Source organism: Copidosoma floridanum, unplaced genomic scaffold, assembly GCF_036245765.1.
Source record: "Copidosoma floridanum isolate Cflo_tuat_1 unplaced genomic scaffold, Cflo_Japanese_pri ptg000001l, whole genome shotgun sequence".
Classification (NCBI taxonomy): Eukaryota; Metazoa; Arthropoda; class Insecta; order Hymenoptera; family Encyrtidae; genus Copidosoma; species Copidosoma floridanum.
In genome coordinates, this window is record NW_028321878.1 from 1288938 (window position 1) to 1298741 (window position 9804).

General features: G+C 31.0%; 4 protein-coding genes across 7 annotated transcripts; 2 read left to right on the forward strand and 2 right to left on the reverse strand.

Annotated features, from left to right (window-relative positions):
* Positions 1-322: 322 nt before the first annotated feature.
* LOC106645534 (uncharacterized) lies at positions 323-1380 on the forward strand. Its single transcript, XM_014361424.2, has 4 exons — positions 323-392; positions 545-739; positions 919-1112; positions 1181-1380. Exons 2-4 carry the CDS (start codon positions 546-548, stop codon positions 1366-1368), a joined length of 576 nt encoding a protein of 191 aa, XP_014216910.2. The 5' UTR covers positions 323-392; position 545; the 3' UTR covers positions 1369-1380.
* Positions 1381-1497: 117 nt separating this feature from the next.
* LOC106645556 (motile sperm domain-containing protein 1) lies at positions 1498-3570 on the reverse strand. Of its 4 annotated transcripts, none has more exons than XM_089591369.1 (7): positions 3304-3570; positions 3171-3232; positions 2560-2738; positions 2323-2483; positions 2095-2251; positions 1865-2008; positions 1498-1793 (listed from the first exon to the last, which is right to left on the reverse strand). In XM_089591369.1, exons 3-7 carry the CDS (start codon positions 2702-2704, stop codon positions 1762-1764), a joined length of 639 nt encoding a protein of 212 aa, XP_089447495.1. In that variant the 5' UTR covers positions 2705-2738; positions 3171-3232; positions 3304-3570; the 3' UTR covers positions 1498-1761. The 4 variants fall into 4 exon arrangements, with proteins under 4 accessions (XP_089447495.1, XP_089447492.1, XP_089447489.1 ...); XM_089591366.1 differs by having other exon boundaries at positions 3076-3232; XM_089591363.1 differs by having other exon boundaries at positions 3026-3232.
* Positions 3170-4741, forward strand: LOC106645554 (BOS complex subunit TMEM147). The gene is made up of 5 exons (XM_089591374.1): positions 3170-3348; positions 3457-3771; positions 3849-3987; positions 4066-4287; positions 4379-4741. The coding sequence occupies exons 2-5, from the start codon at positions 3695-3697 to the stop codon at positions 4628-4630; spliced, it is 690 nt and encodes a 229-aa protein (XP_089447500.1). The 5' UTR covers positions 3170-3348; positions 3457-3694; the 3' UTR covers positions 4631-4741.
* On the reverse strand, positions 4650-9549 carry LOC106645552 (DDB1- and CUL4-associated factor 8). Its single transcript, XM_014361443.2, has 12 exons — positions 9468-9549; positions 8835-9013; positions 7509-7978; positions 7103-7450; positions 6751-6968; positions 6294-6661; positions 6059-6224; positions 5813-5978; positions 5590-5720; positions 5399-5521; positions 5229-5330; positions 4650-5151 (listed from the first exon to the last, which is right to left on the reverse strand). Exons 3-12 carry the CDS (start codon positions 7894-7896, stop codon positions 5038-5040), a joined length of 2124 nt encoding a protein of 707 aa, XP_014216929.2. The 5' UTR covers positions 7897-7978; positions 8835-9013; positions 9468-9549; the 3' UTR covers positions 4650-5037.
* Between the last annotated feature and the right edge of the window lie 255 nt (positions 9550-9804).

A 9804-nucleotide genomic window follows, 5' to 3' on the forward strand; every position in this document is an offset into this window, starting at 1 on the left:
GTTTAAAGCATGTTAAAAAAGTACAGATGTGTAAGTACAAATGTAAAAAGATATCTTGCGACAAACTAAATAGGCTAGGAGAAAATTCTGAAATCGAAATAAAATTTTCTTGGATATTTCGGCATAGAGGAAGGGGCAGGTCTACAGAAGTGGGGGATGCCATGCATGCGTGTCTCTGTCCCTTTTTTTTGATCTTGTATTATCGCACGTGTTGAAAAAGATGTGGGAGTATAGCGTCAGCGTTTACAAGCGTTCAAAAGTGTACAGTTCAGTTTAGAGTTATCTTAGCGTAGGCAGTCAGCGCTTCCTTTCAGCGGAAATCGTTTTATCTCGTAAATTTTTAAGTGAAGCCAACATTTGTTACACTAAAAAGTTTTTACTATAAAAAAGAGGTATTTAAAAAAAAAAAAAAAAACATTTATTCGTAAAGAATCGCGACATATCTATTAATTTTACCATGTTTTACAATAGCATTTTTGTAATTTGAATAGCAATAATTTGAACATAAATCGGCATATTTGTTAGAATTAACTTTTTTTTTAAGTATGTACATAAATCCAATGAAATGGAAAACCCGAACTCTGGGATATTCTGGATTGGGTTTGTTTGGATTTTACCTTCTTTTTATTTACAAATGGACGCACCATTTACTTTATAAAGCTGTAGTAGATTCTGAACCTAAGTACGTCTGGGAATACGTTGCTGATTTTAGTAATATGATGAAGTTAAATCCTACTATGTAAGTTATTTTATACAAAAAAAATATTGTTCCGAATATTGTATACATCAAAGTTAAAAATATTCGATCTTAAAGCATGCTGGTGTATTAAAAATAAAAGGAGCATTTTTTTTATCAGTCTTGAAAAAAGAGAAACTAGTCTTTAATTTATTTAAAAAACGAAAAAAAAATTTTTTAAGCAAAGAGTTTGATATTATTGATGAGTCTGGAAATTACGACCACTGGAAATATTCTGTAAAGTACACAGAACGCTTGAGTCATTTTCCAATCGTTCAAAATACTGCTCATGGACATTATTCAGTCAAACCCAAAGCTGAGGGTTTTGCGATCGAATCGAAACATCGCACTTGTTTTTTGATGGGAATGAGCTGCTGTAAGTCAAGTACCAAAATCTGATTGTGATTTTAAAACCAAGTAATTTACAATTTCACATATTTTCAGTAAATTCATATTCGGAATTTATTTTCGTACCAGAGGGTAAAAGTACGAAATGTATTGAAAAAATCGACTATGAGTGCCCATTGATTTTTTCAAGTATTTGTCGGAAAGAAGTGACCTTTCAAAGACAAGAAATAATGAAAAACTTACAGTCTCATTTTTCCACAGTTAATTTGGATAAGGAAAAGTAAACTGTTTTGTAAAAATCCTTAATGTTAATGAAACAACAAAATAAAGAAGATGAATAAATATTATTTGCCTTGTTATTTATGAACTACTGATTTGGCTCATTACGAAGGAGTTTCATATTTTCTATGCGTGGCTAACAATAATACTTGAATATTTTTGTTCGAAAAATTCATTTTAATATAAAATTTTATTTCTTACAAAATATTTTTACATATAGACGCAAAGTAATTATGTACAAATGAAAGTTTTTCGTTTTGTAAATATTAAAAAATGTTCACATTTGGTCTTTTAGACACATACAAAAATATTATACAGTACGCCAAAATATCGCACAGAAGCAAATATAAGTATACAAAATTTCAAGTTCAATATCAACATTACAAAATGTACATCAGTTAAAGCCTCAAGACGATTATGGTAACCATTCCTGCGATAGTAAACATATGAGTTATAGCATTATTTTGAAAAAGATGTAAATGTCTACTAAAAATATCTTACCCAAAACAAATGATAGGATCAATTTAATATGGCTAGATAGATGAAGGTAGTCTGGTATTCGATTACTTTGATCACCTTCGGTAGGTAATAACAATCCGATAATGCAAACTAAGCCAGCTAAAAGTGCTACATAATTTGTGTCTTCTAAAAAGTTAATTATATTACTTATTTGTTCCTGTAATAAGTTATAAGCATAGAAGTTAGAGTGAAAAGGTAGCAAAGTAACTTACTATTTATTGGTTTATTGTGGGATATCACAGCATAAGACTGCTGATTTTTCCCAGTATTTGGAAGTTGCTGAAACAAATCCGGATCAGGAGTTGCTCTTTCTGCAGGTTCTGGAAATCCAGCAATAACCCTAGCTTCAATATCTCTTTTTCCTATGATCTACACGTTTATAAACAATTATTGTCAAAAACAAATGAAGCATTTGTATCATGTTTGATTAAAAAACATACTTGCTTTGAAGGATGATCAAGCATTTGTATTCTAAACTTGTCGATGGTACAGTTAAGTGGTGTTAAAGCCATATGCCGAATTACAATGTCCACACAACATCTAGCCTTGATCATTCCTTCTGGATCCACCACTACATATTTGTTTGGTGCAGTGCAGAAAACTAGATAAACAAAATAATAATAATGTATGACTTTATGAGAAAGAAAAAAGGTAAATCTCAGTCTAAGTAACTGTACCTTTAAATTTTACCGGAAAATCATAAGGATTGTATAATGTTAAAATTTGCTTGTGTGTCGACTGATCCTCAAGATAAAATACAACATTTTGAGGAAATACGAAGACTGGCAGCTTTCTTGGGGCTACAGATGATTGCGGTTGCATCTTTAGTAATTTAAGAGTCACTGCACATGCTAATCTGTGGTTAAACGTATTATTTAAGTACTTGATCAATGTAAAACATGAGAAAAAATATATATATAAAAAAAAAAAAAACTACAAAGAAAGAGGATGATATCAAACATTTTATATTTCAAAATATAATGTGAATATAATGTATAAGTGAGAAAAACAGTTGAAAAAAGAACGTTTACAAGACCAAGTTTTCGTATTTCAAATTTATAAAACTGGAAAACGGTTCATAATAATTATACTGATTATCAGTTATTACCACCTTCAACTAGAACACAAAAAAATCCTGAGTACCTCTTATGACAGGTAAGTACTGAACTGACATATTGACGAAATATACTTACTTTCATCAACAATCGACTATCATCCTCTCTTTGTCATTGTTACTTAATGTGTATCAGTGGGTGTGTGTTGTTATAAGCAAGTACGTACTACGTACATTCCATCTACATGTCGTACAACAGTCTTCTTTAGTTTGTTGACGTCTTATGAAAGATATATCTAAAAAATAAAAATATCATCAAAACAAAGAATAATTACAACATAATTCTTTAAAAAACTTGCAAGCTGACAGACGGAGAAGTTGGGTAGTTGCGAGAACTAATTTTTCGATCACAGTTGAGTTACAACAAATCACGTTATTTATTATGTTTCCTTTACAAATTGAGCGTATGAATTTCGGGAAATCACATTACAATTCTATTCATAAAAGAATTCTTAAAAAGCACCACCATCACAGCTGATTGATGACATGGCGCACACTAAGCCAGCCAGCCAGCCAGCCCTGTGTGATAAAAAAAACAGTTGTATACGAACGATACGATACACCCCTGGCTCTTTTGTCCGGATGTATTATTACATTATTTTCTCTTCAACAAGTATTTTTTCTTAACACATAGTTAGGGATATAAGTTTCATTTATGATCGTCATATAAATACAAAGCGTAATTGAAAGAAAACAAGATGACTTTGTACCACTTTGGTAATTGTCTAGCCTTAGTTTATGTTCCATATTACTTAACCTATAAATACTCAGGATTGTAAGTATCTTTGATAAATTTAATAAACTTCTTAGTAGAAAAGGTACTTATTAAAATAATGCACATTTAACTTTTAGATCGGAGTATGGTGCTTTTTGGAAATGCATTCAAGCTGGAGGAATGTACATTTTTACACAGCTTGCAAAGATGCTTGCTCTAGCAACTTTCTTTCCAACAGCAGACAACATAGGATACAAGGGCTTTGATTTTTTGGGCGTAAGTTATAATTAAAATACATCAAATTTTAATTCATACCAATATTTAATTTTTGACACTGTGCATTTTTATGTTTAGGAGTTTTTTAAGTCATCCATTGATTTAGCCGATTTAGTAGGAATTTATCTAGTATTAAGTAGCATACCCGGCAAAGGTCATGCTAAAGTATTGTCAGCAGGAATAGGATGGGCTGCTGCTGAAGTTATTTTGACAAGGTTTCTTTTACTCTGGTTTGGAGCTAGAGGAGCAGAATTTGATTGGAAGTACATTCAAAAAAGTTTAGAATCTAATATATGCCTTGTAAGAACTTGATTTGATTATTGTTGAATTTATGATAAATAATTGCCATGATATGTACAATAATCTGAAATCATTACTTAAATTCTTAAAGGTTCAACATATTACAACTGCAACTTTGGTATGGCTTTGGTCAAGACATGATTTGAAAAAAAGTTTAGTTCCTATTGTCGTCTGCATGCTGCTGCTTACAGTCTACAAGCCACTAATTTCAGACTTTCTTGTGACATCATTTTTCATTGGACCTTGGTCAATAATATTCATAAAAGCAATCACTGCGACAGTCATGGGTGCAGTTACGTTACACATTTATGCTGCTCTTGCTTATGCTATTGGTATTTTCTAATAGTTAATGTGTTAAGGTTTTCTATGCCTAAAATTCGTAATATATTAATAATAGTTGTATCATATGTAAGTAATGATAATCATTAGAAATACAAGAAATTTTTTTTTTTAATTTTGTGGAACAAATTTTTATTAAACTGTACAAGCACTTAAAAATTACAGATTTAAGTAATTTCAAGTTATACTAATGTGATGTTATTCTGTATTCAATTTTAAATTAATTCAGTCTTTTTTTTTTTATTTGACGAGTTTTAGTTATCAAAATTTATAAATGTTAATTTTTAAGGCTTTCATTTTTTCCCATTCAATGAGTGTTAAGAAACAGCAGCATTTATGCTTACTACGGTAAAAAAATTAACAACTTTTAGCATATTATTGCTTTTGTTAAAATTAGGATTAAATTTTAAATCAATCATCACTAGACGCATCGTTTTCATCATCATGGTCTTCGTTTCCTTCATCTGAATTACTATACTCATCACTTGTGTCTCCATTTCTACTCACATTCCGATTTAAAAAAGCCTGAAAAGTTATTTGTACATGTCAACGATTTTCTATTACAATCTTTTATGAACCAAAATAAACAAATTTGTTCATACCCTAGGCCTTTCTTGCTGATGAAGGTGCCTTAACATAATCCACAAAATATTTCCATCAAAAGCGCTATCCGCTCCTCTGGTTGCTAGATTTTTCTTGACGCACTATTAACCAAAACATTAATTTTTTATTAAGAAAAAAAATCAGTTTCAGAAGCGCTAATGAAATTTACCGATTGTAGTTTTTGTTTGATATTTGGTGTTGATTCTCGTGATGGTATCCATATTTTCACATCATAATCCAAACCACTTGTAGCTAAAATTGGAATATGGGGATGAGACTCCAAAACGTTCACCTGTGATAACTTTTCGTGAGTTATATAAGTACTATACTACTTAAAATATAAATTTTACAAAAACATACACTTCCGTGTTCATCTCCAGGCATCCATTGCACAATCGCTTCAGTTTTTTTATCCCAAATAAATATATTTCCGCAGTCTGAGCCGGATAATATGAACTCACTTTTCGGTCCAAAAAAATTTACACCTTTGACTGAAAAAAAAAAAAAAAAAAAATAGACAGGGGAAATAGTTTTTTATCTGAAGTAATGTTTGTTTTATAAATTTTAAGAAATTTTGCTATACCAGTAGCACTATTGCGATGTCCTTGATATTTGTGAGCAAAATCTCCACTCTGATACGATGAACTCACATCGAACAAATAAACGTCTTCGTTGTAATATGAACCAACTATTTCAGTGCCGTTGTAATTGTACACGGCGCATGTTAAATGGACATTATCACCTGACAACTTTGGACCAAATATCAAGAAGGTAATGAGAAATAATTGTTTACATTTTTTTGAGTTTTTAAAATTTGAATTAAACATACCAAATGTTTGGGACATAACTGGTATAAGGGTTCAGCTAGTTTTCTCTTATCATATACTAATGTATTACGCATTCGACCAGCGACGCAAAATTCGCAGTTATTCAAAGGGTTTGAATGTATACTGTACAGTTCGACTTCTTGATTGTCTTCACATACTGACAATAATCTATTACATAACTAAAGTAGTTAGATTCATTTTTCCTAAAAGATATGACTATCAAAAAATTTTCCTTACTTTGTTGGTTTACCCTCTCGTACATCAATTGATAAAACTTTTGAATCTTCGCCAGCAGAGAGTACAATATAGGGTAAATCCTTATGGGTACTAATTTTATGACAAGCCTTTCTGTGTTGTGCTAATCTTCGAGTAATTTTTGATGTAATATCCATTAATCGCACTTGCCCATCACGAGCACTGGATACTAAAAAATTTTCTACATCTAGAGGTAACCATTTGGATTGAAAAACATTACTTCGGTGACCTGTTTCCAAGGATAAAGATTTTTTTCCCAATGCCCAATCCCAAATTGCAATAGTTAAATCATCTGAGCCACTTGCGAGAAGATTTCCTTTATTATTAAAATCTAAAGAATTTACGCAACCCTGAAGAGCAAATTTGCGAATTAATTGAAAATTTTAAAGACTGAGAAGTTTCTTATGAAATATTGAATAGAGTATGTAAAAAAACTCACGGTATGTTCTTTAAGTTTTGACATTAGTTCGAAACGTTGAACCACATGAAGTGAACTGTAAAATCGTTGTGCTAAGAATTTATTTGATCCAATTTGTCGATTTATGATATCTTTCAAAATAGAATAATCAGATTTCAATGGTTCTTTTTGTAAAACAGCAGGCATTTCGTGATCATCATCATCATCACTAGCAGATGTATCTGTAGAATCAGCATCATCTAAACATGGTTGTTATTTATTATAAGTAAAGAAAAATTATTATTTATGAATATTTCCCGAGCACGCGTCGTCTTATTAATTACCAGTCATTCAGTTTAAAAAAAAAAATTTTTAATGATTTGAACAAACTTACCATTACCCCTATCAGAATCACTACTTGAATCAGAACTATCTGCCGCTCTTCTTCTTGAATCGGAGTTGTCCTCTGTCCTTCTCTCATCAGATTCTATAGAATCAGAAGAACTTTCGGAATCCTCGTCTTTTTTTTCGTTTAATTCTTCATGATCACTAATTTGATCATTGACATCACTAGAATTTTGTTGACGACGATAATTTCGTTTTCTAATTTTGGATTCAACTTTTTTAAAACTTGATGGATTCCTGGGTTCAGATTGAGAAGTCGATTCATCTTTTTCAGTGTTGTCTTTGTTTAAGTCATCACTATCAGACTTATTCAAATCATTTTTATAGCCTAATTCATCTAAAAATCGATATTAATTTGAAGTAAGGTCTTGATGAATAATATTGATCTTTAATACCTTTGGAGTTTGATTCACTCATTGCGTCTTCTTTTGTATCCAGCTTCTTTTTTTTTGTAGGAGAAATCTGATCATTTACAAGCACTTCTTTTTCCACACTCTTAGCAGTATTATCATCACAATTTGATGAGGTTTCTGTTGCAGTACTCACTGATTTATCATCATCAAGAATACTATTTGGTTCTCCATTAATTTTTTTCTTTAAGACCTCATCAGCAGTTTTACTTTCTTCATCATCTTGATTTTCATTTTTACTTGAACCATTTATTGATATCGCTTCGTTTGATGTATTTTCAGTCAATGTATCTTCTTCCATGTGTACATCATCATAATTAACGATTTTCTCTTGATTATCACAGTGTTCAACTTTTTCAGCCAAGCCCTCCATAGTACTTGGAATAATTTAAAAAACTTGCAACCAATGTTTGCGTAAAATCAAATTACAGAAAGGCCAATAATCATCACATTTTCTGAAATGTATAGGTTTGTTCAAGTTTCAAAGAATATTACAAGTATTTTACATAAAAATAGTTCTAATCAAAATAACGATGTCTTGCGAGGGTGGAAAAAAAAACAAAAATAAACAAAGCAAAAGGGCAATTTTGAAATAAAAATTACAAAGAGAGAGGTAAAGCAAAAACTTTGGTTAAAAGACTCTCGACACAATCACCAAATGTTATAACAGCGCATATCTTTGAGCCAAGAGAAACTCGGTTAAGACTAAGTGAATAAAAAAAAATTGGATTACAGATTATACACAGATACTTAGAACCGAAAAAGAATGGTACATGTAAATTTTGTCGAGTGTCGTAGCAATACATCGCGTTACAAGATTAACAAAAAGGTATAAGTATCGATGCACAGGTGAATGATAGAAATATAACAGGTGAAGAATATAACAAATTATCCAAGCAACTTGCACATTATAACATATAAATCTGCTCGGGGTGCAGATATATACTTACAGAATTATATTATAAGTAGGATGAAAAATCGCAAATGCAAGCAGCAAAAAACGTGCCTAAACGTATTGTGTATATAATATGTTGTAAGCTAATAGTGATACGTATATGTATACGTTTGCACACGTATAGGATAGAGAGTCGAGAGATTGAAAAGTGATAGTGATGTACTTACAACGTGAAGTTGATACTTGATAAACGTAGGTAGTGTATACGGTGCTGAAAGTTTTATGGGATATGTACTTATTTAAGAACTTACTAAGTGTAACAATATTAACTAGTAACGAGCACAGGCTTCTTAGTTGTTTGGTGAAATTTATATTATTGTGATTAGTAATCGATCTCTACAACTTCAAGTACTTACTTTTGGTTGTTCTCAACCCTCTCTCTCAGAGCTGATGGAGTGTTTTTTAATGCTGGAATGAACGTAACCAGGACGTACACAAAAAGAAGTTAGATGTTTATGTATTGGGTAAAAATTGTTCAACGACAAGTTAGTGATGATCCTTCTGGATGAACTATCTTGAATCTTGTGTCGCCGAACTAAGTAGACGGAGACTAAATTTAAATAGGTATCTGGTATGTGCACATCTCATAAGTATATGTAAATATGTATATACATAAATAATACGTCTATGCGTTTTTAGTGTAGGTTGGTCGGTCGGTCGATCGTCGGATTGTCGGATAGTGGTGGTTAGTTGCAAATTTGCAATTTAAACTAGAGCAATTCGATTCAGAAATTCGAAGCACTTCGTGTGCTGTAAAACTTAAGAACAATCCGTGTTTACAGTCATAGCTCTTATTTATCACACGTAGGGGTCAATTCTCATTGACTGGTCAAATTTATTCAATCGATTAAAATTTTTGAAGCAAAGTTTGGAAAAAAATGTACCGCCCGAAGAATTTTCTCGGTAAAACGGAAAATAGTTTTTTTTTTTAATTAAATGTCAGTTAAGCTTGTTTGTTTAGAAATTGTAAAGAAATAAATTTATTTTACCTATAACAATTTGGCCGGTCTGATACATTATCCGATCTTCTATGTTTCTAAATAAGAAATTCTCATTCAGCAAATATTACCTTACATCTGTCACTTGGTCATTTTTTTCCATCTAAAACAAAAAAATTACAAAGTACTGCAAAAATATATTTTCAATTTAATTAAATTAAATATTTCGAAGAACATTTAATTCTTAAAACTTAAGAAAAAAAAACTGTTTAACATAAGCCAGGAATAGTATCATTCAAGAAAATTAGAATCCATTTGTAAATGTTTTCGATTAAAAGAAATCTTTCACAGCAAATTATCACGACCATCAGACGTTAAATATATGCAA